General features: G+C 38.5%; 1 protein-coding gene across 1 annotated transcript in view; it reads right to left on the bottom strand.

Annotated features, from left to right (window-relative positions):
* LOC126188195 (adenylate cyclase type 2-like) overlaps positions 1-19,680 on the bottom strand; it is a 258,257-nt gene that overhangs the window by 85,560 nt on the left and 153,017 nt on the right. The window contains exons 8-9 of the mRNA XM_049929738.1: positions 17,495-17,627; positions 17,314-17,403 (exon numbers count right to left, since the gene is read on the bottom strand). Of these exons, the coding sequence (XP_049785695.1) occupies positions 17,314-17,403; positions 17,495-17,627 (223 nt within the window). The remainder of the gene's footprint in view (positions 1-17,313; positions 17,404-17,494; positions 17,628-19,680) is intronic.

Consider the following 19,680-nt stretch of genomic DNA (forward strand, 5'->3'; position numbering starts at 1 on the left):
AGATTTGCTGTGGATTTACACAGCACATTAGTATCTGAGCAGAAACAGACATTTTCCAAAGCTTTAGGTGAGGAGTATTAATTTGGAAAAGTTTGCAATTGTCAAAGTTCTGGTGAGGAATGCACAACATGTTTCTTCCTTACCATTCATCTCCTCACAGCTTTCCTTGAGCTGTATTCAGATTGCTTCCTTTACCCCTTGCACCACATTCTGTCAGTGCTTGAGAGAACTTTCAGCCATAAAGCAGTCCCCACACTGATTTCTTGGCAGGTGAAATTAGCCACAGTGGATTCACAGTGATGCCCCTGCAGCACCAGAATGGCAGAGACATACTTTCTCTCAGCTGTCCACATTAGAGCAAAGTCTACCAAGATGGTGTGACATAATTATCTGCAGCTAGTCGAGCAAATGATGTCATCTGATGAAGAAGAGGTGCTTCTATCATTAGATCTCATAGAGGATGAACGAAGAGCGAGGTAAACATTCAGTTTGAAACATCAGGTCTGAGGCCAGGAACTGTAAGTTTCGACAATTACTGTTACAATTCTTTCAGAAAACAGAAGTCAGTGTGTGATATCAGTGTGGAAAGATTTAAGTTTGTTGAATATCATACACAAATGTTGCAGCTGTATTTAGATGAGGAACAATTTTTCATGTGCTTTAGAATGACCAGTGAATGTTTTGATCAGATATTAGATCTCATTGAAGAGGATGTAGGAAAACAGGATACAGCTTCTTGTGAATCAGCTGTCCCTGATGAACAGGTCATCACTTTACTGTAAATGATGCTGTAACCATATGTGCACAGAAACAATTTTTTATTTATAAAATTACAAATGAACTGTACAGAACACAGAAATAGCTAAGTGACATTTTAAATGACAGAGCTATATTATGGATTGTTATTGATTTCTGGTGAATGATTGCACATATTTTGCATCAAATGTTGCACTGATCAGTTGTAGGGTTTCACATCCTTCATTGGTAAAGTTGGGAATATTCCCTTGCATATCCTTAGCCTTTTTATTAGATGAGATGAGAGTGTTCCATGGCCTGTTGACTGTCCTGAACAGTTTTGTCTACATTGCATGTTGGTGGGTTGCTGATATGTTCAGGAATGGATTCCCTGTTACTAGTCTGGTGAAGTAACCCCACTGCCAAGTCAGACAAGAGGTGGCAATTTCATAAGAAGTCTGCCCCAGCACTGGTTCACACACATCAGGGACGTAAAACTGACAAGTGTACCATATTTACTCGAATCTAAGCCGCACTCGAATCTAAGCCGCACCTGAAAAATGAGACTCGAAATAAAGGAAAAAAAAATTTCCCGAATCTCAGCCGCACCTGAAATTTGAGACTCGAAATTCGAGGGGAGAGGAAAGTTTTAGGCTGCACCTCCAAATCGAAACAAAGTTGGTCCATTGTAATATGAAACACAATTTAGGTCGAATGAATGACGATACAGCCACAGTAGTTTGGTTCGAGTCGTAAGCTTAGCAGTTAAGCTTTACCAGGTAGCCATTGCTATGCGTCAGGCACTCCGTCCGTATTTATACCGGTACCCTTCCTTTTTCACGTGCTTCGTCTGGTTTGAATCGATTGCTTATATCGCTTTGCTCTGATAATTGTCGTTTTCTTTGTTGTAGGTGTTTACGTCACTCTAAGCTGAAAATGCATTACTGTACTGTGTCATGCATTGTTTGTCGCATTCTGATAGTGCGTGTTTATGGCCTGTCGCCGCTTGTGGCATGGCTTGCTTTTGTGCGCGCTACCGCGCTTACAATTAAGAAGAAGAAGAAGTGAGGAATCGTCTCATTAGCGAAACAATGGCAAGAGACTGCTATTTGTTGTTACTTACAGTGCTGCTTTCTTTGATAATGATCAACAAGAACAAAAAATAGTAGACTGCGTAAGTTAGAACATGTTCTGAATGAGAGTTAGGCGAAAATTTTTCTGCGTTTGAAAATCTTTGTGGCCGCTTCTTTAGTACATCAAATTCTGCACAGAAATTAGTCATCTTAGATTTAAAAATCTAGTCAGTTGCCGTGCATCATTTCTGACTGTATCACTATTAGGCATAAGAATAATACGAATATAGGCATGACACGACACGTATATTCTTCCGCATTTGCTGTTGTCTCACTCTAGTTTCGTAGTTTATTAGGCAGACAGGATTTAAATGGGATAGCAGCAAACATGAAAGAATACATGGCAACATGTTTATATTCGTATTATTCTTATGGTGAAGAGAATACTGCATGTGATTCACATTTCATCAGGTTCCTATTAGCAACCATCTCTTCTCACAGGTAGGAAAAAATTCAGAACGTAGAGTTGGCCATATTGACAAACATCCCAATCAGTCTTGCCAGTCGGATTTTTGTAGTACATTGAAATTCTGCTACATTCGAAGATGAACAATACGGAATTTGTATTTACTTCGTTGGATAATGTATGAAAATGCAGTGGTCGAAACTCGGGGCAGAGAAAAAAAGCTCGTCTACCACCTTTTTTTTGTTAAAATATATTAACTGACGCAGAGGTTTTGGTGCCAGTATTTATCTTTGTGCTTACAAAGCATGCCTGTGTAGCGCTACATATATTCGACGGCAGAAGTTAGTTGTGGCGGCACCTACCAACATTTTTCAGAACTTCCGTTTGCTTTGCACTCGATTCTAAGCCGCAGGCGGTTTTTTGGATTACAAAAACCGGAAAAAAAGTGCGGCTTGGATTCGAGTAAATACGGTATCTCTCATGTAGCCTGAGAAATGCACTACTGTCTGTTCACTGTTCTGAAATAGCTGACAGAGGTGTCACTGTAACACATGGTTGTGGGTATGATATCCTAATCCTGTATTCATGGTCAAACTAGTTTGGCCACTTGTCTCATTCCTTAGATGACTGCAATGCTTGTCATGATCTAGAGCACTTAGAGTGGGCCACTTGGGTAGTTGCATGGCTGCGTTCAGTTGCATACTTTCTTGTTGAAGTGAGTGTGAAACCAGCACAACTGCAGCCATGCTTTCTTGCTGGTGTATGGAGTGTCATTGTTTATTATTGTGGGTGTGATCTCCCCAGCTGACTGCAGGTCAGCGCACCCCAGTTGGGAGTTCTCAGTGGTGTTCGTGAGCATTTGGGTTAACACAGGTTACATATAACTTCAACATTTATTTTAATAGTACAATAAATTAATTATATTTGATCTTGCTTTAGCAGCAGTAGCAACTTTGCATGTTCTTGCTTTATGTCTGTTGTACTTCACATGGTTTAAGAATTCTACCACTGAATAGAAGCAGTGATCTGATAAGAATGCCCTTAGGGATTTGTGAAACAGAGAAAATGAAGAAATAACTTTAATTTTATGTGGCAGACTATTGTACGTTTTTATTTCACTATTTGTACTGGAGACTTTATAGGCTGTTGTCCGTAATGACTGAACATAGAGTTTGTCTTTTTGCCGGATGTTATGTTCATCTACATTATGGTTTTTATTCATCTCTTTGATGTTTTTCCTCATGTATTTACAATTTTCTAGAATAAAAATACAGGAAAGAGGGAGGATGGAAGACTTCTGAAGGAGGGCCCTACATGAGTCAGTCTGTTTTGCTTGGTGCATTGCTCTTACAGCTCTTTTTGGGTCTGGAAGATTACTGAGCTAGAGCTGTGCTACCCATACTGTAGTATACTGTGGAACAGTACAAATTATGCAATTCTAACAATGTGGAAGCTTGCTTTGTGTGCAAGTGTAAGCGTAGGCTGTAGCATACTTACTGTGGGATTGCATAGTCTGTCAGCCAAACATAATTTTATCTTTGTCAGATCATGTTGTCTTGAAATCAAGTGCACTGAATTAGTTGAGGTAATTAGAGCAGACACATGTACCAAAATGTGCTGTCTGGCATAATTATGGGAGAAAGAGGCTCACATTTATGCTGCCATAGTTGTGAAGGCATTCTGCTACCAATCCATCCTTTATTAATAAGCTGACTTAGCTGTTGTTCTTGTGTTTTCCAAGGTGTTATACTAGTGGTGTCTTTGTGGTATTGAATTTTCCTGTGGTTGTGGTGCATGGATGGTGTCACTGATTACATGAGCATAGTTTGCTATGTTTCTCAATAAAGTCACAAATTTAGGTGTATCTTCCATGATGCTAAGACTTTGTAAAATGAGCTCAGCAATTTGAAGACACATTGCCATGTGTTCTGATTGGAATGCCAGTAATTTAGGTGTGGATCCAAGTTGTAATGGAATTCCACTTAAGTCTGATTGTTTTGTGAAGGCAGATTCAGTCTGAGCTCAGGGCATGTTCACAATGTGGGTGGAAAGACTGAACCCATCACTCAAGACCCAGATAGCCGGCCTATGAAATATGCAGCAAACTGATTCTACTGGCACATAACTGGCATGATAGTACCAGGAAATGTGTGCAAGTATTCGTTATTCAGCTCAGGTCTGGTTGTTTGAGCACAATCATGACTACTGTAGCACTGTGGTCATCAAAGAAGAAATTACCAGGTAGATCCAATTGGTGCAAATGTTGTTTGGGTCCATGGGTTACATCAGCTGTGTTGGCCACATGATTCATTGGAATGACACTTTCATGTTTCACTTCCATTGCTTGTTGAACAGGGCATGTGAGAATGTTTAGAGGTTCATTGTCAGAAACACTGTTCTGAAGAGTTTGTCTGAAAGATGATGTTCTTGTAGATGTCCTATTGTTGGTATTGGCATTGTGTCTGTAGTGGACATTTTGAAGGGAAAGCCAAAACTTGTTGTGCTATCTGGGGTCACCACTGTAGGAACGACGTACGGAAAGTGTACTGAATAATGTTCAGATACACCAATCATTGATACACTTGCTTTATTGATAGCAAATTTATAACAAGATGGAAGTTGGTACATATAGAACAAAGACAAAGAAAAAAACACTTCATCAAAGAACACTGATGTTATTATCACAAGAACTTCACTCTCCGATACACTTCACATCTCTGATGGTACGAATTCCAACATGCTCACGTCTTTCATTTACTGCTGTTGCTTCTCAGTTCCTTCATTACTACATTCCAGATGTCATCATGCTTTCTGGTATTTTTATTACCACTGTGTGGCACATCGACCAGAAGAGGAAACTGCTTCAGTGATTTAGTAAGTTTCTCTGTACCCGTTTTGAGGACATGGGTACATGCGTTACCTGGCATGATTCTAAGGTGGTATATATGTGTGGCAGCAAATGCAGTCTGCAGTGAATGAGCTGCACTGTGTCAGAAAATATTGTGCCACCGCAGTGACACTGGCTGGCAACAGCAGAGTCATTGTGGGCATCTCCATTACATGTCGTGTGTCATGAAAGTCTCAAGTGTGCCACGGGGGCTGCTGTGCTTTTTCTGTTGCGTCAGTGTGGGAAACAATTTATTAAGTAGAGAAATGGTTTTATATTTGCTTCAGAGTGACTTGTGTTATTTTACTTCAACTTGGAATTTAGTTAGAAACATTGTAAACAGAATACAAATTAGTGTAAATCAATAGCTTCTAACTAAATCACTAGCCATTACATTACAACTTAAATTTATATTCTATCACTTAGTCAAAAGCTTGATTGATCCTTTGTAAATGACATCAATAAAAGGAAGCAATAGTCCTAGATGTTCCTATCTTTTAATGTTATTTTTCCCTTTAATATTAGACAGAACACGTATTGAACACTATTAAAGTCTTTCTTTCAATTGCTGGTAATATATCAGCACCAGTAAGAATTACTAAATGTTGCTTTGTGAATAAGGCTTTCACACAGCAGACAATACAATGGTATACCTGAAGTATAGACAAATATACCACATGATATAAGTGCCTGCAGCATGATCAGAGTACAGTGTGGCATCCTCCCACCACTTAAGATGCATTTAGTCTAGACTGGAAATAGATAAGTCACTATTTTCTGCTTTAAAGATAACTTTGCTATGTTAGCTAGATTTTGTATGCAACAATATGTAACCTAAAGTGTACCATACATAAAGTAGCCAGCAACTACATTTTTCAATGCAGACTGGATGAATGGATTATTTAAATTTGAAACATCATAATAACTATGACCAATAACAAAAAGATTGCTAGTCAGTAGTCAAATAGCAATGTCTGGCTCTTAAAAAGTGAAATTCGTGAAATTTTTTAACTGAAAATTGTTTGAGAAAGAGGTAATTCTTGTGTGTGTTTGTGTGTGTGTGTGTGTGTGTGTGTGTGTGTGTATCAAGAACATGTGCATCATGCAGTGGCATGGCAGGAAATGCTGCACTGTTCTGAAACTGTGGCAGCACCGCACTGCAGTCTACTATCTCAGTGTGGAAAGCTGCATTATACACCACATGTTACAAAAATCAAGCATGCTGTTGCAGCTGTGGTGAAATTTCTACCTAATCAGTGCGAGAACTGCTTAATACCTGGCCTCATTCCACATCAACTCATCATTCTTCTTAGGAATGCAATCTATGGAATTTGATGTATGCACAACTCTTCCTCTGAATATTGACATATATTTAGCATTTACTTGCAATGATATGATTCCTTCACTCTGCATGTTACACAAGTGAAAATGATCAAAGGAGCACTCTTTTATACAATCATCAACCACATGGACCAGCCCATGAGACATATTTTTTGCTACCACTAGAATCTCTGAAAATTAAGCATCTGTAGAGGAGTTGCTATATTTTTATTCCCAAAGTGCAGTATGGAACATGATTTGAGCTTAGTTAAATTTTAGGACCAGCTTACACTGTACAAAGAACATACAGACTAACAGCAAATGAGGGAACCAAAAAGTATGCAAACTTTTATTCATCATCATCACCACCACCACCACCACCACCACCACCACCACCACCACCACCACCACCATCATCAGGATTTCCTTCCAGTAAGCTGGGTAGGAACTTTGTTAACGATATGCGTCCATTGGTTTCTGTCCTGGTATAGCTTTTCTCTCTCCACTATATCCCACGTTGCTATTCTCCTCTTGAGATCTTCCTTAACTTGGTCTGTCCATCTCTTTCTAGGCCACCCAATTGGTCTTCTTCCTGGTACCTCCATCTCCAAATACTGGCATGGAGTTTGAGTCGAGTGCATTCGCTTCACATGACTGAACAACTTCAATCTCAAAGCACTCTTTCTTTTGTCTGTAGTCAATGTCATCTGCAGGTTCCTCCTTACATACCGTATTTACTCGAATCGAAGCCGCACTCGAATCTAAGCTGCACCCGAAAAATGTGACTCAAAATCGAGGAAAAAGAATTTTCCCGAATCTAAGCCGCACCTGAAATTTGAGACTCGAAATTCAAGGGGAGATAAAAGTTTTAGGCCGCACCCCCAAATCGAAACAAAGTTGGTCCATTGTAATATGAGACACAATTTAGGTCGAATGAATGGCGATACAGTTGGAGTTGTTTGGTTTGAGTCGTAAGCTTAGAAGTTAAGCTTTACCAGGTAGCCATTGCTATGCGTCAGGCACTCCGTCCGTATTTATACGGGTACCCTTCCTTTTTCACATGCTTCGTATAGTTTGAATTCATTGCTTATTTTTCTTTGATCAGATAAGTGCCGTTCTCTTTGTTATAGGTGTTTACGTCACTCTAAACTGAAAACGCATTACTGTACTGTGTCATGCATTGTTTGTCGCATTCTGATAATGAGTGTTTATGGCCTGTCGCCGCTCGCAGCATGGCTTGCTTTTGTGTGAGCTACCGCCGCTTACAATTAAAAAAAAAAAAAAAAAAAAAAAAAAAAAAAAGAGAGAGAGAGAGAGAGAGACAGAGAGAGAGAGGAATCGTCTCATTAGCGAAACAATGGGAAGAGACTGCTATTTGTTGTTACTTACAGTGCTGCTTTCTTTGATAATGATCTACAAGAACAAAATAATAGACTGCGTATGATAGAAGATGTTCTGAACGAGAGTTTAGCGAAAATTTTTCTCCGTTGAAAATCTTTGCAGACGCCTCTTTAGTACATAACATTCTGCACAGAAATTAGAGTCATCGTAGATTTAAAAATCTAGTCAATTGCCGTGCTTCATTTCTGACTGCATCACTATTAGCCATACGAATAATATGAATATAAACATGACATGATATGTATATTCTTCCGCATTTGCTGGTGTCTCACTCTAGTTTCGTAGTTTATTAGGCAGACAGGATTTAAATGAGATAGCAGCAAACATGAAACAAATGCATGGCAAAATGTTTATATTCGAATTATTCTTATAGTGAAGGGAATACTGCATGTGATTCGCAATTAATAAAAGTTCCTGTTAGCAACCATCTCTTCTCACAGGTATGAAAAAATTCAGAACGTAGAGTTGGCCATATTGACAAACATCCCAAACAGTCTTTCCAGTCGGAATTTTGTAGTACATTGAAATGCTGCTACATTCGAAGATGAACAATACCGAATTTGTATTTACTTCGTTGTATAATGTATGAAAATGTAGTGGTCGAAACTCGGGGCGGAGAAAAAAGCTCATCTTTCACCTATTTTTAATTTATTTACTGACGCAGAGGTTTTGGTGCCAGAATTTATCTTTGTGCCTGCAAAGCATGCCTGTGTAGTGCTACATATATTCGATGGTGGAAGTTAGTTGTGGTGGCACCTACCAAATTTTTCAGAACTTCCGCTTACTTTGCACTCGATTCTAAGCCGCAGGCGGTTTTTTGGATTACAAAAACCGAAAAAAAGTGTGGTTTGGATTCGAGTAAATACGGTAATCATTCCTGACTCTGTCTCTCCTAGCTTTTTGTAGAGCTGACCTAAGGAACTTCATTTCACATGTTTGTATTTACTCTCTTCTCTCTTATTTATGAAACAGGCCTCTAGACTACCCATCATGATTGGTAGGAGATAAGTTTTACACATTGTCTGTTTGACTCTTTGATGGACCTCCTTGTTCCAAATTAGAATTTGTTCTTGGTGAAAGAAGCTAGATCCTTTTGTTATTCTGTTTAAGACTTCTAGTTTGGAACTTCCACCACGTGATACGATGCTACCCAGATAATTGAAGCCTTTCACACATTCAACCTTCTCCCCCTCCAGTATTTATTTATTTATTTATTCATCCGTGGAACAATAAATATTGTATGGATGTCGTCAGTTTACAACACATGAGCACACATATACATTTACAATGAAACAGGTTTCTCATATTTTGTGTAGTTTTGATAACTAGTCATACACACATTTATAATTACATAATATTTTGGTGATAATGTCATATGTTGCTAATAATCTACATCTATGTTAAATATTCTTTTACAGTATAACAACTTTTACTTACTAAAAAGGTTTTAAGCTTTTGTCTGAAAGTGAGGGGCTCATTTATTTCTTTAATTTCTTGTGGTAATTTGTTATACAGTTTTATCCCATTATAAAATATACTTTTTTGCGTCTTTGCATTGTTATTTCTATCTAGATGGAGGTGGTGACAAGCTCTTGTTTCATGGTCATGTATTAGGCTGTTTGTGTTGTACATGTTGAGATTTTTCTTAATGAACATTATGTTCTGAAAGATATACTCACAAGAAACAGTTAGAATTCCTAGCTTTCTAAATAATTCTAGACAGTGGGCCCTGTTGTTGCTGTTTGTTATTATCCTTATGGCTCTTTTTTGTACTTTGAACACAGTTTGTATGTTACTGGCACTTGTTCCCCAAAACATAATCCCATAGCTGAGGACTGAGTGTAGATATCCGTAATATGTTATTTTAAGACAGGTATTATTGCATACCGGTGCAAGGATTCTAAGAGCATAGCATGCTGTGGATAATTTCTTTGCCAAAATGTTGACATGGTTTGTCCATTTCAGTTGGCTGTCTACATTCATCCCTAAGAATTTGGTACTTGTTACACATTCTGATTCATTATTATTAACTTTTATTCCAGTGGCATTGTGTTTTTTGTTCAATTGGAAGTTAATATAGTTAGTTTTCTTTACATTTAGGGTTACTTTATTTTTTAATGACCAGTTGTGGACATCATTGAGAGCCTCGTTTGCTCTTTCTGACAGTTGTGTTGGATTTTCACCTGTTATTACTATATTGCTGTCATCAGCAAAAAGTATTTTTTCTCCATGTCTGATACTTTGTGGGAAGTCGTTAATGTATATAAGAAACAATATTGGGCATAATACACTTCCCTGTGGGACGCCTATATTCACATTTTCTGGGTCAGACAGGTGTTTTATAAGGGAATTGTTTGAAACTTGTGATATCTCAACTCGTCGAACTCTGTTTTCCAAGATTTGAACCACTTCTTTGTCACACCTCTTATTCCTATTTGCCCTAATTTATGGAGTAAGATTTTGTGGTTAACTGCATCGAAGGCCTTGGACAAGTCTAAAAAGATACCACTTACATTTTCACCTTTGTCCAGTGCTTCTAAAATTACTTTAGTGAACTGTGCTATAGCAGATTGTGTGCCTTTTCCGGGCCTAAAACCAAATTGGTCATTGGAAAGAAGATTATATTTATTCAGGTAATTTAGCAGTCTCTTTTTGACTAGTATTTCTATTATTTTAGAAATGATAGACAGTATAGAGATTGGCCTGTAGTTCTCTACATTTTCCACATCTCCGTTTTTAAGGATAGGTATAACTTTTGCTTGTTTTAGGTACTCCGGAAAGTATCCAGATTCGAAAGATTCGTTAATTATGTCTTTTAATGGGCCCTTTATGGAGTCTATACAATCTTTAATTACGCAGACTGGTATTTCATCAAGTCCTACTGAAGTTTTATTTTTTAGTTGGTGTACTACTAGTGCCACTTCCCTTTCTGTAGTTGGCAAGAGCACCATTGAGTTTGTTGGCTGGTTCTGAGTAGGTAAATCATACGTATCTGGAAATTTCTGCTGTAATTTTTTTGCAATACTACTGAAATATGAGTTTACAAAATCAGCTAATTTTTTAGGGATACCTACTAGTACATCTTTGTTTTTAATATGTGAATTGAGGTCCTTTTTAGCAGAGTTAGATGTTTCCTGTTTGACGATTTTCCAGGCTGCTTTGCTCTTGTTTTCAGCTTCAAGTAATATTTTGTTGTTTGAAAGTTTTTTTTGCGGCTAGCAACACCTTTCTGTATATTTTCCTGTACTTTTTGTAGAATTGCAGAACTTCGAGGTTAGATTGATTATTTTTTATGGAGTTGAGATATCTAAGAGTTTCTGAGGATTTTTTGATACCTGTAGTCACCCACTGATTTCTCTTTGTAGTTTTAATTTGATAAAGAGTTTTGGGAAACATCTCTTCAAATCTGAGTTTAAAAATTGACATGAACTTGATAAATTTCTGATTTGCATTGGTTTCTGCATAGACTTCCCTCCAATCTTCATATTCTAGCTGGGATTTAAACTGATACAGGGCTGATTTGGAAAACTTTCTTCTGTATGTACAAAGTTTAGGCGGAGTTTCTACATGAATGTTAGTTTTTAAGATCTGGCAGAGGTGGTCTGATAGGCCCAGGTTTTGGACAACAATATAACATTTTTTACTATCAATATCTGTAGCTACATGATCTATAGATGAGGAGGATTCTTTCGTTATTCTAGTTGGACAATTAACAAGGGAGGATATTCCATAACAGCTTAGAATATTCACATATATGTTGCTAGCCGTATCAGGCTTCATCATTTTAATGTTTAAGTCACCACAGATAATTACATTTGCTTTTGGTCCAGAAACCTTGTCTAAGCTTTGATTCAGTTTTGAGAAGAATATATCAATGTCTCCACTGGGAGAGCGGTACACACAAAATATGACTAATTTTTTTGCTATGCCAGGTCCTATTATTTCAACAGCGGAAAGTTCAAAATGTTTGTCCTCACCTAGATCTGAAAGATCATATCTAACTTTAAATGACACAGATTTTTTACACAGATACATGAACCTCCACCATTCATTGAGATTCTGCTATAGTAACATGCAAGGTCAAATGAGGCTAATGCAATGTGTTCAATTTCCTTCCCTTTGCACCAGTGTTCAGTGATACACAAAATTTGGCTATCAAAATTTTCCAATTCTACTTATAGCTGTTGTGTGCTTTGTTCTTTATGGCTTGAATGTTTTGGTGAAACACTGTTAGGCATTTATTTTCACTTATCTTGGTGGCACCTTTCCCTTTAGACCTGATGCTAAAAAATCCTTTAGATGAGCTGGTGGCATGGTTATTCTTCTGTTGATGACAGTGGAGGTGAGTCTGTTGCCAGTTAGACCTGGAAGTTGGTGTATCTGAAGGTATCTGCCTTGTGTTAGTCTTGTAACTGAGGCCGGGTACCAAAAATCCTTGTTGTAGATTCCTCTGTGTGCAAGCATTTATCTCTTTCCCTGTTATGTGCTGTTGTTCACTGCTTTGCCCCAGCAAAAATCCTGGCTTCTCAAGAGTGGCTGCCTTCTTCTGGTGTGATGACTGCTCCTATTACCACTGCTGCTGCTGTGTGCTGTTGCAGTGAATGCCAGTGATTCTGGTTGCTTGGTTATTGATGTTGGAACTACTGCTTCTGATGTTGCTGTGACTGCTAATGATTCTGGTTGGTTGGTTTTTGAAGCTGTAACTATTGCTTCTGTTGTTAGTTCTGCTGCTGCTAATGTTGGTTCAGTAGTAGGTTCCTCTGTTGCTACTGTTTTTTGGATGGTCCATTTGCGTGCTGCTCCTGTTTTTGCTGGTGTTTCTGCTATTGGAGATTTATACCATCCCAGTTCAGTGGCTGTCACTTTGTAATTGCATTTAATTGCTTCCCTTATTAAGTTTCCTAACCTGGCCTTTCCATTTCTGTTAAGGTGAAGCGCATGTTTTGTAAAACATTCTCTGTCAAGTGTGCTTGAGTCAATTAATTTCACATTGCTGAATAGCCTACAACTACTTTTAAGTTTCGCATTAATTCTGTGAATTTCCTTATTCACACATGACCATTCAGGTAAATCATGCCTGTGGGTAAAGTTCACCAGCAAAATGTTTGTATTTGACAGTACTAGCAAAAGACTCAAGAGCTGTTTATACATTTTCATAGCATTGTTTTCGTAAATGTCTTTAGCTCCTGCGCAGATTACAACACTGTCCTGCTTGTCATAGTTATGTTTTACGATGTTTTGTGTCACTTCTTTGAAACCAGCACCTGGTTTAACCATGCCTGTTACTGTCATTGATTTACTATTTACTTGCAGTTCTTTAGAAATTCCTTTGGCGTGCCTGTCTCCAAAGACGTCGACTTTTGATTCTTTCTTCTTTGCCACACACGTCGGTTTTTGTTTATTTGTATTTTCACTTTGTCGCAAAATGACGTATTTGTTTTTATCACAAAATGTGACAGATTTTACGGAGTTTGTTATTCTTTTAGTGGACAAGGGATTACCTTTTAGCGACACTTTTATCCACTCGGACGTTGTTTCACTGTCTTGCATCACTTCACTAGCGTTTTGTATATCCTTATTGCAGGCATCACTACTATTCGACAGAACACTGTACCTGTTTTTATCTGTAATTATAATTTCATCTGATGCCTTTGATGCCTGTCTATCGCTTCCTTTCCGCTTCTCATAACTCACCAGGTTCCCATTTTGTGGCTTTATTGTTATTGTTTTATCATTTAGAATATGGCGCAACTTCTTCAGCTCACAGTTTTCATTAGTTATACGCGAAACCTCACGTCTTAGAACATCTACAACTTTTTGTAAACTTGAAATGCATTCGTTTAGTTTTTTGATTTCACTTTTCCAGTTTTCACAGGATGATGTGACAAGGTTTGGGTGTCCTGTTCATCGTCATTGCCACTGCCTTGTTCCTACTAACAGTTAATTTGAATTTTTTAAACTTTACGTTCCAGTAATCTAGTCTCCTCTGAAACTCCATTTCCGTCTCTCCCCAAATGGCGATGTCATCAGCAAAAACAAAAGCGTTGAGATCTTTATTTTCTTCTTCCTTGATTTCTTTCATAATTGTATCCATAAGTGTAATGAAGAGTAAAGAGGAGAGCAAACTGTCTTGCTGAACACCTCTCTTTGTCTTAAACCATTTTGATCTTCCACCTCCTACTTGTACACTGCTCTCATAACCATCATACAGCATCTGGACTTTTTTTAATTAATGAATCAGGAATATTATGTTTTCTCAAGCATTCTCATATTTTATCCCTTGGTACACTGTCATATGCTTTTTCCAAATCCATGAATACTACTGTCGAGTCCTTTCCTTTTTCCCAGTACGAGGTGCATTCAAGTTCTAAGGCCTCCGATGTTTTTTCTCCGGACTGGAAAGAGACAGAAACGTGCGCATTGTTTTAAAATGAGGCCGCGTTCATTGTCAATATGTCCCAGAGATGGCAGCACCGTATGGCAGATGAGAATGAGAACTGTTTTAAATACTTCAAATGGCGACGTTTTCCTTACTTGAACAGCGTGCAATCATTCGTTTTCTGAATTTGCGTGGTGTGGAACCAATTGAAATTCATCGACAGTTGAAGGAGACATGTGGTGATGGAGTTATGGATGTGTCAAAAGTGCGTTCGTGGGTGCAACAGTTTAATGAAGATGGAACATCGTGTGACAACAAACCGAAACAACCTCGGGCTCGCACAAGCCGGTCTGACGACACGATCGAGAAAGTGGAGAGAATTGTTTTGGGGGATCGCCGAATGACTGTTGAACAGATCGCCTCCAGAGTTGGCATTTCTGTGAGTTCTGTGCACACAATCCTGCATGACGACCTGAAAATGTGAAAAGTGTCATCCAGATGGGTGCCACGAATGCTGACGGACGACCACATGGCTGCCCGTCTGGCATGTTGCCAAGCAATGTTGACGTGCAACGACAGCATGAATGGGACTTTCTTTTCGTCGGTTGTGACAATGGATGGGACATGGATGCCATTTTTCAATCCAGAAACAAAGTGCCAGTCAGCTCAATGGAAGCACACAGATTCACCGCCACCAAAAAAATTTCGGGTAACCGCCAGTGCTGAAAAAATGATGGTGTCTAAGTTCTGGGACATGAGGGTGTAATGCTTACCCATTGCATTCCAAAGGGCACTACGGTAACAAGTGCATTCTACGAAAATGTTTTGAAAAACAAATTCCTTCCTGCACTGCAACAAAAACGGCCGGGAAGGGCTGCGCGTGTGCTGTTTCACCAAGACAGCGCACCCGCACATCGAGCTAACGTTATGCAACAGTTTCTTTGTGGTAACAACTTTGAAGTGATTCCTCATGCTCCCTACACACCTGAACTGGCTCCTAGTGACTTGTGGCTTTTTCCAACAATGAAAGACACTCTCAGTGGCCACACATTCACCAGCCGTGCTGCTATTGCCTCAGCGATTTTCCAGTGGTCAAAACAGACTCCTAAAGAAGCCTTCGCCGCTGCCATGGAATCATGGCGTCAGTGTTGCGAAAAATGTGTACGTCTGCAGGGCGTTTACATCGAGAAGCAACGCCAGTTTCATCGATTTCGGGTAGGTAGTTAATTAGAAAAAAAATCGGAGGCCTTAGAACTTGAATGCACCTCATATTTCTCCATTAACTGATGGAGGGAGAAAAATGAGGTCTATTGATCCCCTATTACTTCTGAACCCCTGCTGAACCCAACTTTTATTGTGATATGAAAAGATGCAGGTTAAAATTCTATTGGAATATTAAAAAAATGAAACCAACTAGGTTACTAGACAGGTTGTGGAATTCTGCAAAAGTGACTGTATAGATGAAATTGAAACAGTAAAATGGATTGGTACAGTAAAAGAAGGCCTGAAAGTACCATAAGATACTAGATATATATAAAAAAAATTAGTCATAAACTTCATAACTGAACAGTTGGCCTGTCAGAAGACTCAATAATACTAAAACAGCTTGGTCTGATGTTGGCAAAAGAGCACATTATGATAAAATAAAAGTAACATAAGCACAAAGAAAGGCTGAAACATAATTCTGAAATTCCCATAGTTTTAAATCACATAGTCCCTTAGTATGCAATATGAGTAATAATTTAAAAAGAATCTGTTTTGTCCTTGTTCTTGCAGAGAAAACATTTGCTGCATACACAGGGTATATCATTATTAATTTATTAATAACAGAAACTGACAGGCAGAGGTATACGATAGTAAAAGCAAATGAACCATTAGTAAGGCAATTGCGAATTTACAGGTATGAGCACTACTGACTTCAATATGAACTATTGTTGTAACCAGTGAAAATGTATTTGAAATGTAAACTTTTTTTGCTGGCTGGTGTGGCCGAGCAGTTCTAGGCGCTTCAGTCTGGAACCGCGCGACCGCTATGGTCGCAGGTTCGAATCCTGCCTCGGGCATGGATGTGTGTGATGTCCTTAGGTTAGTTAGGTTTAAGTAGTTCTAAGTTCTAGGGGACTGATGACCTCAGCTGTTAAGTCCCATAGTGCTCAGAGCCATTTGCACCATTTTTTTGTAAACTTTTTTACTTAGCACCTGTCAAATTGGACTCAAATTTCACCCTTGGCCCATGGTTGGTAAACGTGGTAGATGCATGCTAGGGCACTGACACATTTTGTTGCTGTTGATGTAAGACATCTGACATGCCAGTATGATACGAGACACAGAGGGAGAGCAGGACCTAAACCTCGACCTCCAAGATCACCTCATGAACTTTAGTCTTCTGACTTTTTCTGTATGTACAGCACTTTCATTGATAAAATTATTTAATTGGATAAGTAAAAAATATACTCACCGAGCAGCGGCAGAAAACACACACATAAAAGAAAGAACACTTCCCTTAACAGGTATAAATGTACAGTAAACTGTAACGTATAATGTGGGGAAGATGTATTTTATTTCTTGTTAAGGTAGATGATGGGTGAAATTTGAGCCCAATTAGAGGGGAACTTCTTGCAAAGTTTAAATTTCAAATACTTTGTACCAGCTAGAACAATATTTCATACTGAAGTTGGTGGCAGCTGGTAATGAAACATTTGTAACCATCTCTCTAAACAGGGAATGTTTCTGCTTTTATTTTCATGTACGTGCACCTGTGTGATTTTTTGCTATTAGTTATGGTACACTGTTCTGTTTGTTTGTCAGGATGGGTGTGTAATATTCACATCCTCAGATCAGTTAATGGAAAGGAAAAGTTGGTGGCAGCTGGTAATGAAACATTTGCAACCATCTCTCTAAACAGGGAATGTTTCTGCTTATATTTTCATGTACTTGCACCTGTGTGATTTTTTGCTATTAGTTATGGTACACTGTTATGTTTGTTTGTCAGGATTAGTGTATAACATTCATATCCTCAGATGAGTTAATGTAAAGGAAAAGAAAGTCTTACCGATTTATTGAATGTGAGCCTTCTCACTCCACCACTGAAACGGCGGTTGTATGAGGGTCTCAGTTCATTGGAAGATTCCTCTTGACTGTGCTGCAACATGACTCATGTGGCATCACATAATTAGAAAGAAGCCACACTGACAAGCAGTGTTCTTTTCTAAATCAAACAAAAGTAGACTCACCTCATTTGAAATTACAAAATATGTGATGATATTATATTTTTGAAGTATGGCATTTCGACTAGCTCCGTGTCCTTCTTCATATCGATAAGCATTTCCTAACTGGTCCATCGTTTGCTGGGTAATGTGGACACGGCTGTAAAAAACAGTATTATAACAGTAATAAAAAATTGCTGCGAACTAGAATGTATAAATTACATGTTTTTTCCTTACACTTCACTGTTATAGATACCAAATGATATTTAGGCGGTACATTAAGAAATCTGTTCCAAACCATAAAAGTTTAGCTACACTGTTACAAACATTTTCTTACAAAAATAATTGGTTATTGGTAATATAATGTAAATGGACAGATAAAAAATCTAATCACCAAGCGGTGGCAGGGGTACATACATGCAAAAGGATTTAACTTTCACAAGCTTTCGGAGCCAGTGGCTCCTTCTTCTGGCAGAAGAGTTGAAGGGGAAGGAAGAAGAGTGAAGGGAAAGGACTGGAGAGATTTATGGAAAGGGGTACAGTTTAGAAAAGTCACTTAGACACTCAGGTCAGAGGAGACTTACTGAATGGGATGAGAGGGAAAGTCTTTCCTTCTCATCCTGTCTGGTGTCCCGGGTTCTGGGTGACATTTCTGAACTTTAACCCTTTCCCTAAATCTCTCCAGTCCTTTTCCTTCACCCCTCTTCTTTCCCCTTCAACTCTTCCACCAGAAGAAGGAGCCACTGGCGCTGAAGGCTTGTGAAAGTTAAATCGTTTGGTATGTGTGTTCCCCTGCCACCACTAGGTGACTCGATTTTAAAAAGAGCAATTTATGTTATTTAATTACAGATGAGTATGCTGATTGAAATTATTAAATTATACAGTCCTTTTACAGAACAATACAGTGTTATTGTTTCTTCATTTTGGTATTTTGAAGTGCCTCACCCAACAAAAATGAATCTGAATTCTACAGGCAAGAAATGGCTCTGGTTTGTGTCACCAAGCTGTTCTTAATTTATGTTAATTTCTGCCCTTTCCTTCTTATCCATTGCTTTCTTGAGTTTTCCTTTTCTGATTTTACTTTCTTCATCTGTATAAGTGTCAGTCTCCATTTAATTCCTGGAAACACATTATTAGTATCTGGAACTTGAATCTCTGCTACTAGTCCACTACTTGTTCAACTCTTTTACTGTAGCTTGTGATTCTCCTGAGCCAATCTCTGGAGAGACTTTCTCCTTATCAGGTCCTGTAAATATTATATGTTTTCTTTTTCCTAAATTTATCTTCTAATTGACGAATGGACTAGTTACACTTGTTGTTGTGGTCTTCAGTCCTGAGACTGGTTTGATGCAGCTCTCCATGCTACTCTATCCTGTGCAAGCTTCTTCATCTCCCAGTACCTACTGCAACCTACATCCTTCTGAATCTGCTTAGTGTATTCATCTCTTGGTCTCCCCCTACGATTTTTACCCTCCACACTGCCCTCCAATACTAAATTGGTGATCCCTTGATGCCTCAGAACATGTCCTACCAACCGATCCCTTCTTCTGGTCAAGTTGTGCCACAAACTTCTCTTCTCCCCAATCCTATTCAATACCTCCTCATTAGTTACGTGATCTACCCACCTAATCTTCAACATTCTTCTGTAGCACCACATTTCGAAAGCTTCTATTCTGTTCATGTCCAAACTATTTATCATCCACGTTTCACTTCCATACATGGCTACACTCCATACAAATACTTTCAGAAACGACTTCCTGACACTTAAATCTATACTCGAGGTTAACAAATTTCTCTTCATCAGAAACGCTTTCCTTGCCATTGCCAGTCTACATTTTATATCCTCTCTATTTCGACCGTTATCAGTTATTTTGCTCCCCAAATAGCAAAACTCCTTTACTACTTTAAGTGTCTCATTTCCTAATCTAATTCCTTCAGCATCACCCGACTTAATTCGACTACATTCCATTATCCTCGTTTTGCTTTTGTTGATGTTAATCTTATATCCTCCCTTCAAGACACTGTCCATTCCATTCAACTGCTCTTCCAAGTCCTTTGCTGTCTCTGACAGAATTACAATGTCATCGACAAACCTCAATGTTTTTATTTCTTCTCCGTGGATTTTAATACCTACTCCAAATTTTTCTTTTGTTTCCTTTACTGCTTGCTCAATATACAGATTGAATAACATCAGGGAGAGGCTACAACCCTGT

This window comes from Schistocerca cancellata, chromosome 5 (genome assembly GCF_023864275.1).
Source record: "Schistocerca cancellata isolate TAMUIC-IGC-003103 chromosome 5, iqSchCanc2.1, whole genome shotgun sequence".
NCBI classification, from domain to species: Eukaryota; Metazoa; Arthropoda; class Insecta; order Orthoptera; family Acrididae; genus Schistocerca; species Schistocerca cancellata.